At 37.5% G+C, this 20,044-nt stretch overlaps 1 protein-coding gene across 1 annotated transcript; it reads right to left on the bottom strand.

Moving 5' to 3' along the window:
• Positions 1-8,938: 8,938 nt before the first annotated feature.
• IFNG (interferon gamma) lies at positions 8,939-13,143 on the bottom strand. The gene is made up of 4 exons (XM_070407644.1): positions 12,929-13,143; positions 11,687-11,755; positions 11,409-11,591; positions 8,939-9,578 (listed from the first exon to the last, which is right to left on the bottom strand). The coding sequence occupies exons 1-4, from the start codon at positions 13,040-13,042 to the stop codon at positions 9,447-9,449; spliced, it is 498 nt and encodes a 165-aa protein (XP_070263745.1). The 5' UTR covers positions 13,043-13,143; the 3' UTR covers positions 8,939-9,446.
• Between the last annotated feature and the right edge of the window lie 6,901 nt (positions 13,144-20,044).

The following is a 20,044-nucleotide window of genomic DNA, read 5'->3' as shown; positions in this document are numbered from 1 at the left end:
TACATTTCCTCATGTCATATAGTTCATGAATCTTAGCACCCATAATATTCCAGGACCCCTCCCTGGAATTGTGTTTGTATTGTACTATCACACATTTACACAGAACTTTTCAATTAATAGTAACAAACATTACATTTAATCTTCCCAGTACCTTTTGAGTTAGTCAAGGTCACATACTAATGAGTGACAGTGCCATATCTTCAAAAATATTTGGTTTTTCTTAAAAATGAGTGCTCCAATAAGAAACATAACCTTCGTCAAGTAAAGTTTTTATTCTAAAACTCTATTTGTGGCCACTGATTGATTTACAAAGTTTCTGCAAATTTTATGAGTCTGTTCCCTTCTAAAGCATGTGGTTGTGCCCTGGCCAGTGTGGCTCAGTTAATTGGAGATCATCCCAAAAGGTGGCGGGTTTGATTTCTGGTCAAGGCACATACCCAGGTCACAGCTCAATCCCTGGTCAGGGTGTGTGCAGGAGGCAACCAATGGATCTCTCTCTCTCTCTCTCTTTCTCTCTCTCTTTCTATCTTCCTCTCTAAAATAAAAAGAAAAAATTTAAAAACTCTTAAGAAAAAAAGTGTGCCAGTTTCCTACCTTGGCTTTTCCTAGCTCTCTGATTTCAATCTCAGCCTCAGATCAACAACCTGGGACCTGAGCCAATACTGACGTGGGCAGGATGTAGTAGCCATATCATGTTTACATCCACAGCAGCTTAGCAGGGACCGGATGCAGCAGAAGAGTCCTGATAACCTTTTGGCCTCTCAAGCCCCAACACTCCCTGACTCTTCATCTCCCCAAATTGTTCCAATGCACTTGACCAGATATCCTGATCAGTACCCTGGCCCCCCCTCACCCTCACGCCAGCTCCTTGTTCAAGACTAGATATTGCCATGGAGACCCAGCTCACCAATGGGGGTCCAGCCTTTTATGGACAGATCTCTGAAAATCTCCCTTCTGCACCAGTCCCCAAGGTTTGGATGACAGCTTAGGTGCCTCCCATCCTCCCTTCTGTAACTGCCATGTCACACACAGCCTCTCACTGAATTCACAATGCTCTACACCTTCCTGACCCAGATGTTTGAAGCTCGGTCAGTTTTACAAGCCCTGTACACACAAGTCCCAAATTTCACTACTGCCTGATGACTGTGACATGAAACCTACAAAACTTACATATTAGCCTAAGTAATGATACATGATGCCAATAAATCCACAGTTAAAATAAAGCAAAAACAATGGCTCCTGACTGGCTGACTTCCCTTGCTAGTTGCTTCCTCTCTCTGTTCTTCTTTGTGAAGTGGATAATTCTTCATATCCAGGAAAATTAAAGAGAACTTGTCATGTGGGAAAGGGAATGACAATGATTCACTGATTTATTCAACAAAAATAGTAATAATAATAGCAGTTACAATTGTACAGCATTTTCTCTCTTCCAAGCATTTTACATGCATTTTCCAAATGTAATCCTCAGAATGACCTTATGATTCCCATTTTACAGGTGAAAGTAATGAGGCTTGAAAACAGTAAATAACATCACTGAAGTTTGGCAAATAATGAAATCTAGGTGTAACTAAATTCTGAACAAGGACTCTTAACTATTGCACATGTTCACTCTTGCTCATTAGTATTATTTTACACAAGCCTATTACACACCCGGGGAGGGGGGCGGGCAGCCATACCCAGGATGTCAATGGCTCTCTGAAGTGGCTTTACATGAGCAGCTCAGGTGGGGATGGCACTTGTACCTTTGATTCTTCATCACCACTTGCCTGAAAGAAGTCCTGGCATGGGGCTGCCAGATCCTCATTCCAGGCAAAAAGAGCAGGATAAGAAACCCGTGCCCTGCTATTGTCTCCTGTGAGTGTGATGAGGTTCAGGAATGCCATCCCAAAACATAGCACCTTGATATTTTGAATATTTCAAGTCGAAGGAATCTGACAAAAGTACTTTCTGACCTTCTCCTAAAGAAAACCAAAATTAATACATGAGATGCATAATGAACTGTTTTACATAGACACTTAAGATTGAACAGTGATCTCAAAGAAGTGACCCTTGTACTGAGAGCAGAAAAAGTACCAATCATTTTTAAACTCATGATCCCATGTTGTTTCCAACTTGTCTATTTTCTCTTCCTCATAAATAAAAGTTTATAACCTATTTTTTTCACTAGTTTTGATATATCATATTACATATTGTCATTTCAAGCAAGAATGGAAATAATAGTATTGTCCTCTCCAGAATGGGCTGCCAAGTCAGCATCAGTCTATCCGTGGTCGGCAAACCGAGGCTCACAAGCCACATGCAGCTCTTTGGCCCCTTGAGTGTGGCTCTTCCACAAAATACCACATGCGGGCACACACGTACAATACAATCGATACTTTGTGGCCCATGCGCAGAAGTCGGTATTTTGTGGAAGAGCCGGTATTTTGTGGAAGAGCCACACTCAAGGGGCCAAAGAGCCGCATGTGGTTAGCGAGCTGCAGTTTGCAGAGCTGCAGTTTGCCGACCACTGGCTAGATGATCCATCCATCTCATCAGTCAAGCATCATCCTCCCTCCAAAGGAACACCAAAAATACACAAGTATGTCTTCTAGTGTCCAAGAAAAGTTTCACATATAATTGACAGCAGCAATGCAAGGGATAGAAAAAAGAAGTCTAAATTTTTTTTATAATTTTCATCTAGGATTTTTTATTTATTTATTGCATATGGGCATCCAATTGTTCCTGCACCATTTGTTGAAAAGACTATCCTTTCTCCATTGAATTGCCTTTACTGTTTTGTCAAAGATCAGTTGACTATATTTCTGTGGGTCTATTTCTCAGCTCTCTATTCTGTTCCATTGATCTATGTGTCTATAATTTTACCAATACCATGCTGTACTGATTATTTTAACCTTACAGTAATCTTAAAATCAAGTAGTGCAAGTACTCCAATTTTGCTCTTTTTCTTCAGTGTTATGTTAGCTAGTCTGGATCTTTTCCCTTTCCGTATAAACTGCAGTTAAAACACTTGGCTGAGATTTTGATTGGAATGGTGTTGAAACTATAGATTAAGTCGGAAAGAATTAACATCTTAATATTGTCTTCCAATCCAGGACATGGAATATTTTTCCATTTATTTAGATCTTCTTTGATGTTTTGTAGTCGTTGGTGTTTTTCCTCATATAGACCATGTAGATAATTAGATTTATCCTTATATCATTTTGAGGTGCTATTAAAATGGTATTACTTTAAATTTCAAATTTGAATATTTTTATTGTTGGTATATAGGGAAGTAATTGGCTTCTGCATATTAACCTTGTATTCTGCAACCTTGCTATACTCACTTATCAGTTCCAAGTGTTTTGTTATTGTTGTTGTTAATTCCTTGGAATTTTCTGCATAAATAATCCTGTCATCTGTGAAGTTTTACTTCTTCCTTTCAAACTCTATATCTTTTGTTTTCTTCTGTGAATTTGTTACATTAAATAAAAAATAAAAATTAAGATTGCAAATGGAACCAAGATTGGTAATCAAATAACCCTGAGTTGGAGAAATTATCCTGAATTATCTGAATGGGCCATGTAATCACAAGGGTTTTTTTTTGTGGTTTTTGTTTGGTTTCTTATTTTATTTTTCCATCACCTTTCATCCCCTCTATGCCCTCATCCACCTCCACCAACAATCATAAGATTTTTTATGAATAGAAAAGGGAGGCAGGAGAAAGAGAACTAGACAGGTGGCTGCATGAGGAGGACTCGGGCCAATATTTTGGGCTTTGAAGATAAAGAAGAGGGTCCTTGGGCCAAAAAAAAAAAAAAAAAAATGCAGGCAGCCTCTAGAAGGTTAAAAAGGACAAGGGAATAGATTCTCTGCTAGACTCTGCAGCGTAAGCCCAGCCCTACTAACACCTTGATTTCAGCCCACTAAGAACAATGTTAGACTTTAGCTATCAGAACTATAAAATAAAAATTTATGTTGTTTTGAGCTAGGAAGTTTGTGATAATTTATTACAATAGCAATAAGAAATAAATAGTACATGGTTTCTGACAAGAAGGCTGTTGTAATTTTTATTTTTGTTTTTGTTTTTTCATAAGTAAGCTGTTTTATTTAATGTTTGGCTCTTTCAAGATTTTCTCTTTGTTTTTGTTTTTTCTGCAGTGTGAATATGATATTCCTAGGCATATTTTTAAGGGAACATATTCTGCTCGGTTTTCTTGAAATCAGTAGTTTTATTACATTTTTTGAAATCATCCCCCAGTTTTTGGATGTTCCATTCTGGAGTTGTGCTACCCCCCTCACACTCACTTTTTTTTATCTTTTAATTTTAGTTTGGGAAGTTCTTAATTTAGTTATCTCCAAGCTCACTGAATTATTTCTTGAGCTGTGTCAAGTCTACTGATGAGCCCATCAAAAGCATTCTTCCTTTCTGTTACTGTATTTATTTATTTACTTATGTATAGCATTTCCTTTTTATTCTTTCTTAGGATTTCCACCTCTTTGCTGACATTACCTATCTGTTTTTTCATGTTGTCTACTTTTTCCACTAGATCTCTTAACATATTAATTATAGTTCCTTTAAAATTCCTGCCTGATAATTTCAACATCTGTGTCATATCTGAGTCTGGTTCTGATGTTTGCTTTGTCTCTTCAGATTGCGTTATATTGTTTTATATATTATCTTTAATATCATACCTTTAATATATTTACTTACTGAATCAATTCCCCTGTGAACATCCAAGCTCCCATCTACACTAATATACTTCCCCTGTGTATATGCCATTCTTGTTTTACCCTGACTCCCCGTGCTGGGCTACCCATTACAAGGACATTCTCTCATCTTGTGTGGACTCTTACACTCCACTCCAGGCCATCCTTCCACAGAGACAACCCCCTCACTCTACTACAGTTCTGACTATCCATGTCAGGCTAAGTAGTTGGCTAAGTAATGGTCCCCCACAAGACGTCCACATGCTAATTACCAGAATCTGTGAATGATCATTGATATGGTAAAAGAGACTTTTCAGATATGATTAAGTTAACAGTCTTGAGATGGAAACATTAACCTGATTTATTCAAGTGGTCCCAATGTAAACACAAGAGTCCTTATCAGAGAGAAGCAGAAATGTCAGAATAATACAGAGATTGGAAGATGCTATGCTACTGGCTTTGAAAAAGGAAGAGGAGGCCACTAGCTGAGGAATGCAGGTTTCCTCCAGAAGATGGAAAAGGCAAAGAAACAGATGCTCCTCTAAAGTTGCCAGAAGGAATGAAGCCCTACTGATGCTTTGATTTTACCCACGGGGACTGATTTTGGTCTTCTCACTTCCAAAACTCTAAGATAACAAACATGTGTTGTTTTAAGCAACTAACTTTGTGATCATTTATTATGACAGCACTAGAAAACTAATATATTCTCCCATTCCTTCTTGGGCAATCTCCTCATTCTGCTCAGGTGCTGACACCTTCCACAAAAGATTTTCCCCCTTCATTTATACTCTTCTAACCTTGCTTAGATTATGACTCCCCATGGTGGGCAACTATGAGTGCCTACTTTATACTGATGTGACAAGTTGCTTTGATTATATTGTTCAGGATGGGAAGGGATGGAAAAAGTGAAGAGAAAAATTCATTGTTGTTGCTCAAGTTCTCTAGCCTAATTGCCAACATCACCCTGCCATAAGGGTGTACCAGATATTTCTTAGTGTCACCAAGGGTGGGACATTATACAAGAGGATTCCTTCACTGCTTGCCCTGGCTGTGGCCCCTGTTGCCATGAACCTAAGGAGATAACTGCCCTTACTGGCGTTGAGAAAGGAATTTTGCTATCCCCTAGGTCCCTTAGTCTAAAGCACAGGCCATCACTTCCCTAAGGCCCACAACTCTTTGAAAATTGGGTATGTACATAATGGATGGAATATACAATATAAATAATTTATACCTACTGCCCAGGCCAACTCAACTCAAGTTCTCTTAAAAAGTATTCTCCTTGCCCTGACCGGTTTGGCTCAGTGGATAGAGCGTCGGCCTGCAGACTCAAGGGTCCCAGGTTCGATTCCGGTCAAGGGCATGTACTTTGGTTGCGGGCACATCCCCAGTGGGGAGTGTGCAGGAGGCAGCTGATCGATGTTTCTAACTCTCTATCTCTCTCCCTTCCTCTCTATAAAAAATCAATAAAATATATATTTTTTAAAAAAGTATTTTCCTTGTCTTGTTCCAAGTTTCCATCACATTGCCCACTACAGTCAATAGTTTTCCATGTCTCAAAGCCTATACCAAATACCAGCCTCAGAGAGTGTGATGCTTTATGTAGCTATAGACCAAAGCCTAACACCTGGGGCTTCATTTACCATTTCAAGATTAATGACTTCTTAAAACAAATGACAGTAGAAATTTTCAATCCCTTCCACTCTATGGTCCAGACAGCATTATCTTACAGTAGCCCTCTATCTGTAGATATCTTAAGTCTACCTTAATCAATCTTCAGTTCTAACAAGAGTAGAGATACCAATCACAGCTCAAATCAGTTGCAGCTGTGCCAGGATCAGCCCAATTTCTTTTCAATCTTGCCTGATCAAAGATTCAATACTTTTGGAATCAAGTCTCACCCACTGTTAGTTACCTACCCAATAATCAAAACAATGACCATTGATCATTGTCAAGGACTAAACTTACCCCTCAACATGAAATATTTCACACAACCCTATTGTTGTGGAAGGATTAAGTGAAATAGTTGAGAAGGAATCCCCAGACACCTAACCCTCTCTGTTTTCACAATCTTGACACCAATATACACCCCAAACCAGCAGAACTAATCTCTTTACATTTACAACCATTATTTTTATGTCAGTGATCATAAGGAGTCCCAGACTCACAACATGTTCCTATGAACATTCCCTTTTATGATCTTCTCTTTTACCCCTACTCACTGGGTCTTCTGGAATTCACCATCTAGCACTAACCAAATCCATCACACTTCAACTTCTTCATACTCAAAAGATAAACTAATTCTCCTCTAAGGTCTGCGTTCCCTATTTCCCCTTCAAATGGTGGCTGTTTTTCTCTCTTTCATCTTTTGGACCTGGAGGTGAGGCAGAGAGCCTTTTATCCAAACACTTCCTCAACAACCTTAACATACTCTCTCCTCCTTCACTAGCTTAGAGTTTATCACCAATTCACTAGCTGTTATGAGTACATCCTTGAATCTCCACATGATTTCTTGTCTTCTGTCCCTCTGTCCTACTTGCTTGGACAAATTAAATTCTGCTAAACATAACTCTCTCCCTATCTCTATCTTCACCTATAGTCCTATATAGATAGAGACAAACACTCACTACACCAACTGGTGTCTCTTAACTTCATGTTTGCTGACCCCAAGTGAGCCTTTAAAATGCTGCCTGGCAATACACATTCTGCACCCCTGATCCATTCATTCTGCTGCTCTTTCCAAGCCTCCAACACTTCCTTCTTGAACCTCCCTCTCGGCTTCCTATTTCACTGAGAAAATTTTAAACAACCAGTAAAAAATTTTTACCACCACATTTACCCACCAACCAACATCAGAATTCATATAATCCACCTTCCAACCTATTACCAATAATGAACTTTCTGTGTGCTACAATATTATGGGGAATGCACAATTATTCTTTATCAGATGAGAAAACTGGAGCTTAGAGAATATAAGTAATTCATTAAAAGTCACACTATTATCAATGGAAGTGGATTCCTCCGGGTGCCATGAGGAAACGAATTTCCTGAAGCCTCCATTGGAGAATGGCGTTTCATGGAAAGCTTTATTGGTGATGTAAAATTAAGGGGGTTCCCTTCCAAAGACCCATCTTCATCCATCCTGCCATGGACAAAGTCCAATCTTGTCTTCAGCAGGCTCAAGGCAAAAGCCAGTGTCCAGAGTTTCTGTTCCATATTAAGGCACACTCCGGTTCAGCATCTGATTAGCTTATCTCATTCCCAGCTGCAGTCCATTGCATGTGGGGTTCAATGGCCATGGGCCATGCGGCTGCTTAAGGCCACATGGCTATGAAGAGAGAACACATGAGCATCCGGGTGAGTGAGCAAGAGAGTGAAGGGGAACAAGGGGCACAAGCAAGGGAACTTTTGGGGGATTATAACCTTCTAAGATTTCATGTGCTTGCAGTGCTCCACCCCTTAGCTAATTACCTTTTTCCCAGGTTGGATTGACAGACAAGCCCCTTCCCTACACCACCCCGACTTCACTGTGCATGTGCCCATCTCCCTCTTTGTCCAATCCTTTCTCCCATTAATCTGCAGGGAATGGACCAGTGGTTCCCTGGGGAGTGTTAAGTTGGAATTTCCTGGTGAAGCTGCCCAGATAACCATGCATATAACACCTGACTTCCCCTTTGCTCTCTTCCTATTACTACTATTAACCAGCTAATGATGGTAACGACACTACTTGGTAATGGTAGAACCAAGATTCTAATCCAGGCCTCTTTCCCTAAAGCTCACAATCACTATTCATACCCAGGGATGTTTGCCCAAGGTGGACAGAGGAGATGGGGGAGGGGGGTACCAAGATGAAGGATGCAATGGGAAGTTGAGGGAGAAGGTATAAATAAATCTTTGTGTGCTAAGCTAAACAATGTGGATTACTTTCCAAAGCAGATGCTCTGAGATAAATGGTGACATAGTTAAATCTATATTTTGGAAAGATAATTTAAACAGCTGCCAAATGGAGCAGTGGGAGCAAACAAATTGCCAGTGGAAACACCACATTTAATGGAGCTTAATCCAATTCTAAGATTTCCACAGCTTAAAACGACTTTCCTCCTACTAATTCATTAGTACATAGTGCATTTACCACAGACCTCCTTAGAAAATGTCTGACACAACATAAATAATTATGAAATTATGCTTTATTCATATATATTAAATAGTGATAAATGAAAAAATAAAATATTTTGCATTTGGATACAGTCACAATTATCAGTGATATTCAGAAGCACCAGGCATGAGATGAGATGAGATACTATGTTTTTTATCAGGGGACAAGTCATATGACCTACACATTCAAGTGCTGTGTGATATGCCGTTAAAGCAGTGGCTCAGAATGCAGACATGGTTTCAAATAGACAGGAACTGTATAACATCATTTCATTTATAAGTGTTCATTACATCAGCAAGTGAAATAAATGTGCAACCCACAGGGTCTTGCTTCAGTCGGCCGCCTACTTGGCCCCTGAGATGAAGCCTTATAAATCACATAGTTTTGCCTAGTCAGAAAAGAAGGGTCAAGTGAAATAGTCAAAGATTAAAGAAGTTATAAATAATACATATATTAATAGATATTCATTTTCATTAGATAAAAAATGCTATTATAAATAATTTGATTCTGAGTTTAAAATAGATTCCCCATATAAATAATGTAAAATATTAAATATTAATAAATAAATTTAGATTTAAAAATTCAAATATTGCAGTCAAGATGACCATTATTTCGACGCTCTCCAGCCACGAAACAGATTCTGACGCCTTTTCCGCATCTTGGAGTTAGATTTTGACAGCTCAGTTATCACATTGAAGAGTTCATATATGGCTTTGCGCTGGACCCTCTGATCATTTACCTATTGAAAAGGATACAACAATATTAATTTCAGGCATGCAAGCTATCAGGATATTCTACTGCTGATGTTATGGTTCATGAAAATGAAAGTATTCCTTTAAAAAGATGATTTTTACTGGCAATATATTATCTTAATATAGAACAGTGATTTCTTCAGTAGTTAAGATTATAATTAAATTGCTAGTTATGCTGTAATAGGGTGGGACACACACCTTTGCCTTAAGTTTACTGCTCCAGAATTCTCAAAATTATATAGTGAAAAGCCTTTGAAGTGGAATGGCAGAACTTTTTGGTTTGAATTCTTTGTGAGCAATAACTTTGAACCAGTCACTTAACCTCTCTCAACCTATGTTTTAGATAACTCCTAGATTCTCTACAAATCCTATCACCTTGTACTTTAGTCTTTGCTATATCAAATTAGTTACAGTAGGTTAGTGGTTCTCACTTTTGGTGTCTAGCAGAATAACCTGGAGACCTAATGAAGAACTCAGAGATCCAGGTGTAGGAAGAGGGCCAAGGTCATTGTTTGGTCGCTAAGCTCTGCAGGGGTTGCTGGTAGCCACCAAAGGTTGAGAACCACTGAAGTAGGTTTAGTCCTTTTTAAATACCAAGTCCAACACAAATGAATACCATAATTTTTAATTCCCCCCAAATTATGTCAATCTCATTTCCATATGGGATTAAAAATAAAACAAATCATTTTTATATGGCAATAAGCAAATACTGCTATAAACATTTAAAATTGGAATTGCAGCAAATTTCCCTGTATTCTGCCTTCTATTCCAGTACATTGAATTATTTCCTCAGATAAGCCAATAGGAACATTTAGGTAAATTCGTGTTTAATAAAAGAAGGACCATTTACTTTCACCGTGGCTCTGCCATTATGTTTTTTCTAATGCTGGAAACTCTGTGGCCAACTTGTCACATTCCTGAGAATGACTAGGAGAATTCTAGGCTGCAAGAGTAATCACTTACTGGCATAACATGCCTCAAATATGTTAGCAATTGAGTACAAGAGGAAAACGGTTGCGAGTTCACTTAAGATTGCCCATCCTGAAAGCAAGAAGCTGTGAGCTTACAGAGGATGGGACCAACAGCTTTTTTTCAAGGTCTAGTTACAGCAAAGTAGAAAGAGTTTCTATAGCTGTGTGTTTTCAAGTGATAAATTTTACTTTCCAATGATCAAAGCATCACCAGGAAGCTATGAGGCTTATCCAGGACTATCGGGAAGCCAAGGGCAGCACCAGGTTAGGAATGTGCTTTTTAAATCTCTAGTTTATGGCCAAAAGAGAACTGCTGAATATTGGGAAACATTATCAGTGGAAAGTAGTTATCATCTTATAATTTTTCCAAGTCACTTTTGTACCATCTAATGTATTGGGGACTAGAAAAATCCTGAAGAGCTAGCATCTATTTCAGTTCTGGATATAGTAAGAGTTGGGCACAAATCCTGATAGCACAAGTCATATCATGACCCCTCCCTTTCTCGTATTTATATCAAAGCCAAACCCAAAGGAGAGAACTGCTTTTCAATACTCCTCTCAACATCTTCACTGCTTCTTCCTAACTGGATTTGTCCATTCACCTGTCTTTGTGCAACAGTTACAATGCCAGCATTTTTTCCAAATCACAAAATTAAATAATCCCCATATGGATTATTGAAAATCACCCAAAAGCACAAATAGAATTAGTAAGGAAGACTTTTGGTCATGGATTTATTTCGTAGTTTTAACAACTGTACCCAGTAGCTAATTTATACTTTCTGGGAATTAAGTACTTTTCCAAGAGCCTCTGCAATGAAATCAAGGAAAGAAATAAGATCAACTCACTGGAGTTTGAATTAGCTTCTTGAAGTCTTCCATTTTGCTGTTGCTGCTGTTGAAAACTTTAACACGCAACTCTTCCTTGATAATATCCAGGCTATTCTGAATGGTCTTGTTATCTTCAATGTTTTCAAAGAGTTTGAAGTAGAAGGAGACGATTTGGCTCTGAATTATTTTTATGTCACTCTCCTTGGGAAGAAAGAGCACAAAGAGAGGTTGATATGAATTTATCCATTGGAAAATAAGCAATAGGAAAATCAATCAAATGAAAATATTCAGCTTACCCCTTTCCAATTTGTCAAAATATCTAAGAAAAGATGTCCACCATTCCCTACATCTGAACTTGTTGCATTCTGGAAAAACAAGGGGAGGAAATCAGTTTACAATTACTTCATAAATTGCCCTAAAAGTACAAGTTGTGTCACACTTAGATGCTGACAATATTCAATTATTTTCTTTTCAATCCTCGGTTTATTTCTAGCAAGTATCCCCAAGAGCTGTTATGTTGGATATGGCCAAAGACTACCATGCTATTTTAACTTTCATATAATCCTTAAATTGCAACATCACAAATGAACTCAACAGGCAGATGATACTTCAATTTTCTCAAATAACCATAGTGGGGGGTTTTAAGTGTTTTCAAGCCTAGTAAGAAAATCAGCAACCCACTATAAAATACTGCCCCCCTATGGTACAGATCTTTATAACATCTACTTGTGTCCTATCGGATGTTAAGTCAACTTTAAAAGATAGTTCGAGGTGTGAGAGAGAGATTTGATATGATGTTGTGAGAATAGCATCGCTTGTGAAAGCTTAAACATAACAGCTATAATTATAATAGATAATTTTGGACAAACAAAATATTTAAGATGCAAAAACTATCTTAAGTAACCATAAATATAATTTTAAAAGAAAATCACATAACAAAACAAAAATATTTAAATACAAGTGAAATTATAACTCCTAGAGAATCTCAACAAGGGACTGAGTTTAAGGGTAATTCATAGATGGGCTAGTAGATTTTTTAAAATCACTTTTTGGAGAAAAACACCTATAAGTGATTTTTTAAAGCCAAAGCTTTAAGAACCTCACCTTCTTTAATTGATTAATTATTTCAGATTATCATTTTAATGCTAATCTTGACACTTTACTATTACCATCATGACAGTCTGAGAAATCATAAATTGATAGCCAGCCTTTTTTTCAGTATATTATTTGCTACTTAACATCACAATTGCATAGATTCTTAACACAAAATTATCAACATCAACCTGTTTTATATCCATATTATAGCCATCTTTTTAAAGATTCATGAATGCCCTCTTAACTTCTATAACATATTTGAGTAGAGGGTTAAAGCAAAACCCAGATCATTGAATTAAAACTCATCCAGTCAACAGTCAAAATAACACCAAGTCTTTTCAAGATGACTGTGGACTAGAGATGACAGCCTATCATAGATACATTCCAAGTCAATGTTCAGTCATTTCAACCACAAACAAGTATTATTAAAAGGTCATACTTACAAAATATCTCTTTAGTTTTTGTGTTTCGTTAAAAATCGTGGACTGGCTGTAGCAGCTAGAAAAACCCAAGATCACGCAAAGCTGTAAAGCTAAGATATAACTTGTATATTTCATTGTTTTGTAGAGAGTTGGGCCAAAGTCGTTGAAATCAGTAGTTCCGGAATTTAGTTGATCGGGTCGAAAGGACTCAGCTGATCTTTCTCTTCTAATAGCCAATCTGTAGACGTTAAGAAGAATGTACTGCATCTCCTTTTGCTGCTGGTATTTATACCTAATTGGAGACTCATCAGGATTACGTATTTTCACAAGTTTTTTTAAGTGAGATGGTGACAGATAGACAGAGATGCTAGTTAGTTTGTATTAATAACTATGGTTTTGTGGCATTTGGTATTGTACTTAGAGTTTCCTTTCAACTCCCTGGGTCTTTTGATGATGAGACAGACCCATTATGCCCACTGTGCCATTCTTGTGGAATTCTCTGAAAGCACTTTTACTTCACACCATTCAGGGATTGGAAATTTTTTTTGCACTCCTTTTGCCCTTGTAAAATGTTGGCTCCAATGTGTTGACAGAGCACATTGATAATTTGTTTGTGGTTGGGAGCAAGTGAAAAGGAAATTCTAGGGGCTCTCAAACCTTTACAAAGGGGGTGCTTTTTACATTTTTTCTTGCAAATAGCCAGAAAGCAAGGAAAGAATGTGGTTAAAAGACCAATGTGTTGAGGAAATCCTTCATCAGAATTAGTACAATTTTAAATTGCTCTGGACCAACACTGCCCAATAAAAATCTCATGTAAGCTAAATAGATATACTTAATTTTTTTAGTAGCCCCATTAATAAAGGTAAAAAGAAACAGGCAAAAATAATTTTTAAATATATTGTATTTAAACCAATATATTTAAAATATTTCTATATATATATATATATAGATCAATATATAACATTATTAAAATATTTTAAATTCTGTTTGTCATACTAAATCCTAGAAATCTGGTACACATTATATACCTGCAGAAAATCTCAATTTAGACTAGTCAGATTTCAAATGCTCAAGTCAATGTGGCTAGAGGCTACTGTGTTGAACAATATAGCTCTGGATGATCAATCGCTCCAAATAATCATTAACAATGGAGAATTTTTTTACTTTTATATTTCTTTTCCTTCCAAATGCAAAAAGTAGGGTTCTTTCTGCTCCTTTAGTAATTTATTTATGAAGTAAAACACATGGGGATATCACAGAAGGCCTGCCACTCTTTGGTTCCAGCCCATCTTGCATTTCAACCTGCACTGTATGCACTAAAATATCATGTTTATGGATGCAGACTTGAATCCTGATTCCACTATTATCTAACTATGTGATTTTGAGCATCTATGACTCTCAAATAAGCCTAATATTAGCATCTCCTTCTAGGCCTCAGTTGAAAATTAAATCACACGATACATATAAAGTGCTAAGAATTTTGCTTGGCATGTAGTAAGCACTCAGCAAAAGTTGTCTATTATTATTTGGGCATGGTGAATGACTAGACATTCCCATAAACATGCGCTGAACTTTTGCTTATACTATTCCTTTGGCCTTGAGCTCTCATTCTCTTCATCTGTGCCCCTGAGGGTGGTATCCATTCATTCACTCCCAGACTAAAAAGCATTATTTCCATGAGTTCTCACTAAATTATTCTTTTTAAAATTAAGCACACCAGCCTAACACTTGGTTCATATTCTTCTTAGAATCCCAATCCCTCAATTTCGTATAAGAGTTAGTTATTCATGTATTCTTTCCTTTGTTAAATTGAATTCCTTAAAATCAAAAGTTGTTTCATTGCTTCTATAACATTGTTTTCTTTCTTCTCCTTTTTTAAAAAAAACACGTTGAAAGTATTACATATGTCCCCCTTTTTCCCCTATTGACCCCTTCTAGCCCACCTCCACCACCTCCGTCCCTGGCCTTCACCACCCTATTGTCTGTGTCCATGGGTTATGCATATAGGTATACAAGTTCTTTGTTTAACCTCTTCCCACCCACCAACCCTCCCCTGCCTTCCCTCTGAGATTCCACGGTTTGTTCCATGTTTCTATGTCTCTGGATCTATTTTGTTCATCAATTTATTTTGTTCATTAGATTACAACATTGTTTCCTTCCCTAAAAACCTTTCAGCCTGAAGATTTGGCCACAGACACCACTGAATAAACATGAATTTGAATACTGAATTTAGGATCTACTTTGAGTTATTTCCCCTCACATTCTAATCCCAATGTTATCAGACCTAACCTGTATAAAACTAGTTTTTAATTAAATAGAATATATGATTATTTTGGAAACATGATGCTATGTCTTTAGCCAAATCCTGCTTCTTAGGACAGTTCCCTGTATATTTTATGTGAAAAAGGCCTGAAAACTCTTTGAGGAGCTATCTGCCCAAAGAATAAAGAAGATCAAAACATAGCCTCAATCAAAGCCTCATGTTATGCCAGTGGAAAGTCTGCTGCTGCCCACAAAGCTCTAGTGTAGTGGTCTCCAAGGAAAAACATGGCCCAAGTAGGGTGCTTACAGGTGACACAGTGATAAGAAAATCTTATCAAAGCCTTGAGATGCACTGCAAGCATTCAATACCTTCTAGGAAACCATTGGCCAAACTCCATGTTCCTGGAAGAAATATTTCCAAATTTGAAGAAATATTCCCAACTTTATGGAAAGGAGTTACAATTATTCTCTTGATTCATTCACTGGAATATAGCACTGGGGGTGAGAGTTCAGAATAGTGAGATACGTAAGTGGGAATTACATATTGTCTGGGCCTTTGTAAGTTGAAAGCGCCTATTTAAAGTTACAGATATATATTAGAAATATGTTTAGAATATGGCCTGATGTCTAGGATTAGTAACTTCATGGCTAACATTCAAGCTCTACTAACACCGATGGCATGACACAGAATTATGTTAAGCATAACACAGAATCATTAAATTATAGAGATGATCTATGGCCTATTCCCTCACTTTTTAGATTTGTAAATCAAGACCCAGAAAAACAAAGTGCTGTGTTAAAATTCATTCAACTGGAAAATGCAGAGCTGAGTGTAGACCCAAGACCTTTTCCCTAATCCACCTGTCCCCCAATCAATCAATATCCATTAAGGTGATTGTATGTGTCTAAAACTGTATTAAATATGTAAATTCAAATCATTATATCCTACCAGACTTTGATTTCTGGATTTTTTTTTCTGTAGAATTTGTGAGATAAAAGTTATTCTTTAATTCCTTAAAAAATAGTAAGACTATAAATAAAAAGTTTAAAATTAGAAATCCCAGCAGGCCCAAATTCATGGACATAAAATCTGCACCGTCTATCAGGACCCCCACTTATTTAGAAGAACCCACATTTGGTTTAATGCCCTGTTGTTACCTTCTTAAAATCCCTAATAGGTATTAACAAGGGGGCCCCATTTTCATTTTGTACTGGTTCCTGCAAACTATATAACGGGTCTTGCATCCTAGGCTAGAGGTGAATCTTAAGGTATTAGATTTTCATCTTTTAACACACAATTCTTTGGTTCAGCATATTGTTACTATAGTAGTATATACTTTTATGATCTTTTCCTGTCTTATAAACTTTACCAAAGACATTCTCTCTCTTTTCTGACTGTAAAACACCTTAGGTTGCACATGCAAACTAGAGGTTTCACACTTTGTTGGTTCAGTCAACACTGAGGCTGCAGAAAAATTCACCACCAAGGTATTCTTTCAAAGTTTTGCAAACCCACCAGGAGCCCAAGTGTGACCATATCTGTAAAACAAAGGGGCTGAAAACTTTCTTTTTTCTTTTCAGCTAGACATTCTTTCTGAAAACTGGCTATGGTTATACATGAAGCGTCAGCAAGATTTTTAGTCATAGCTCATGCTATCCTTACGTTTGAGTAGGTAGTTGTAAGACAAAACTTACACCTTGGTTGCCCTTTTTCCTGTGTGATCAGCAGTCATATCTCTAGCACTCACAACCAAATTATCTCATCCAGACTTTGGTGTCGATTTCTTCCACAGAGTGTATGAGTCAATGTTGGATCCATGCCCCCACGCTATTTTGACTCCCGCAACTCCTGACATCATTGAAGCTGAGCCTACGGAAGAAGAATGACATACAAAATGGAAGTCCACGGGGAGTCGGATTTTCCCCGCAATTTGACTCATAAAATCCCATATGTTAAAGGATGATTTTCTGAATCCCCCTTTTTCTTTCGTGCCATCTGGGCAACTCTGAGAGGTGATACAAAGAAAATAGACGACATTATACTTGTGTAGTACAGTCATCAGATTACAATATTTTCTATTTTATGTCAGATGGGATTGTGTATTGATAATCTAGAGATTCATGATCATCCTCTGAAGGTGATATTTTTATTCCACTGGGAATTTTAAAGCACCTGACAAGTGCCAACTACTGGAAGTAACCTGGGGTTACCAAAGCTGGATGGGACAGTTCTGTTGTGAAAGAATTTATATTCAAATGTCAATCAATCAGTAAGTCCTTATTGAGCACTTGCTACATGTCTAAAGATTTAGGGGTTACAAAGAAGTCAATGAGACAACTGGCAGGAGCATATGTCATCACGTTAGTAGCTAGGGTTGATTCTTCTGTCCTGGTTACTGGGTAGGTATCCATATTACACATATTCTCCTTATCTTCTCCATGTACACCCTTCCCAGGGGATTCATATAGTTGAAAAGGACTGGTTATTGGATGGAGGAAAACACACATAGCTGACATATGTATCACATTTTCTCCTGAACCCATGGCATATGTCACTAGTCAGCCATGGTATTCTTTCCTACTCAGTTTAGATGTAGCCTCTGAATCTTTTTCAACACTGAAATCTAGACAGATATTACCAAGTTATTAATGTTTCATTATGTATTTTTCCTTTTAGAGCTAAAGTTTCCTTGTGGCTATGCCTCTTACTTAGATCTGCTAAATGTATTTTTTCAAATTACAAAGAAGTAAAAGACATGCTGTTTTCCTCCAAAAACATCAGAACTAAAGAAAAAAAACATTACAATTCAATAAAATAATATAAGGTAAGACCTTTGGCCTAAGACAGTGGTCGGGAAACTGCAGCTCGTGAGCCACATGCAGCTCTTTGGCCCCTTGAGTGTGGCTCTTCCACAAAATACTACGTGCAGGCGCGCACATACAGTGCGATTGAAACTTCGTGGCCCATGCGCAGAAGTCGGTATTTTGTGGAAGAGCCACACTCAAGGGGCGAAAGAGCCACATGTGGCTCGTGAGCCCCAGTTTGCCAACCACTGGCCTAAGAGGAAGGAGTCCCAAATTCTGGTCTTAGATCTGTTACTGATGTGACGTGGAATTTTGAGCAAAGCCTTTACCCTTGCTTTACATCTCAGCTAAATCATCTTAAAAAGAAGAGTTGCATCTAATGAATACTAATAGTGTTTCATTTCTAAGTTTCTGTCTGTGATTTATGAAGAATATAAGATGTTACTAACAACTAAGATTACATAAGGTAGAGGAGAGACATGGAAGAGTGATGGAAAAGTTGAGGCATTTCATCAGTGGCTTCAGTTTGGAATTTAATTTGAATTTGAGCGTTAAATTTGATTTTAATTGAACATGAAGAGAAATATAGAATTTATGAGATCAGGTAAGGAACAAAACTTCACAGTTTGTACTTAACCCTGTAGGCCATGTGCTTTACCCCCAATGACCTCAATAAGTGAGTTGTCCTTTTGGTGGCCCCAGAAATGGCACCAAGCTTTGAAAACGTGTGAATTTTTACAAAGAAGATTTATTCTTCTATCTCTTATCATAAAAGTTCAATATAGAAAATTTTTATTTTCCCCAGGCTACCTGAAAGATGAATTCTGAATCTATAACCATCCAATAAATAATATTTTACCAGGGTTTGATAAGTCATTATTCCTGTATCCCTAATCCTTGGACTAATTCATGAGGTACCTGAACCAAATTCCCAGCTATTCATTTTTCAAATATAAATTGTTTTTAATGGTTACAAAATTATGTGAGATCCTTTAAATGAAAATCAGACAATCCAGAAGAGCACAAGAAAAGAAAAAAAATCACCTCTGATTTTACTACTCATAAGTAAATAGTTAGCATTTTGTCATAAATTATTTCATATTTTTCCTATATACTTAACACAGTGTCTAGCACAAAATTATTCCTTCATAAACTTTGAGGATTAATTGAATATGAGGAAAACTAGCCCAATGATTAAGTTCAAAGGCTCTGGAATCAGGCTACATGATTTCATTATGACTTTGCTCCTCATTTGTTGAGTGGAAATGAGTTAATTCCTCTGTGCTTCAGTTTCCTCATATAAAAGATGATATAGATAGTAGGTGTCTCAAAGAATTATGTGAGTATAAATTAGGGTAATATGTATAATGGTGCAATGCCTGTCATATAGTAAGAGCTCAGTAAATGTGTGGTCAACATTACTCGTGCCTTCCAAGATCCAGGCTAGCCTTCTTCCGGGCACATGGAATGAAATGGCTTCTTGCCGTTAATAGGGTCTTGCGACTTGTTCTGGACAGTCTATTTTGAATCTAACTAATGCTTGTCACTTCTGGGCCCAAGGCGGAATGAAGCCCCTGGGAGGGCTTCCGAGTCTCTCCTCTCTTGCTGCTCGGATGGTGGAGGTTATATATTTTAAGGACATGAAACAAGGAAGATCAAGTATGTACGTTTCTTTCAGAACCCCTATAATAATACTAATGGGATAAAAGGTTCAAAGATAGAGAGAGAAGAAGAAGTCAACAGCAGATGAGAAATGGCAATAAAGTTATGGAAAATGCAAAGAGGGTGAGCAAGTGGTAACTGACTTCAACTTTAGACTTCTCCGCTATGACAAGTACGTGAGTAGCAGAATTCAACTGGATGAAAATCAGTTCACACTGTATATCTCCCAAAGATTCAAGAATTGGGTTATCAACAATCTCTGAAAGGTAAGCTTAAGGTAGGATGGAAAATAAGCAACTGGTTTAAAATACATATAAGATGTAGTTAGATCCCTGCCAGGCCACTACCCCTGCCACACCTTCTTTCAAAACTGGAAGTTTACTTTCCATAAAGGTTCCAGATATCTAG

This window comes from Myotis yumanensis, unplaced genomic scaffold (assembly GCF_028538775.1).
Source record: "Myotis yumanensis isolate MYYU_CA2020_CCGP unplaced genomic scaffold, mMyoYum1.0.hap1 SCAF_3, whole genome shotgun sequence".
Lineage (NCBI taxonomy): Eukaryota > Metazoa > Chordata > Mammalia > Chiroptera > Vespertilionidae > Myotis > Myotis yumanensis.
Note: the sequence above shows the minus strand (reverse complement) of the source record. Positions and strands in the feature narration are given on the sequence as shown.

Coding starts and splice junctions, on each gene's coding strand:
- IFNG (XM_070407644.1), bottom strand. CDS start 13,042: ATGAAATATACAAGTTATATCTTAGCTTTACAGCTTTGCGTGATCTTG. Junction 11,756..12,928: donor AAAAACTAAAGAGATATTTT/GTAAGTATGACC, acceptor TTGTTTTTCCAG/AATGCAACAAGTTCAGATGT. Junction 11,592..11,686: donor TTTTGACAAATTGGAAAGGG/GTAAGCTGAATA, acceptor TTTCTTCCCAAG/GAGAGTGACATAAAAATAAT.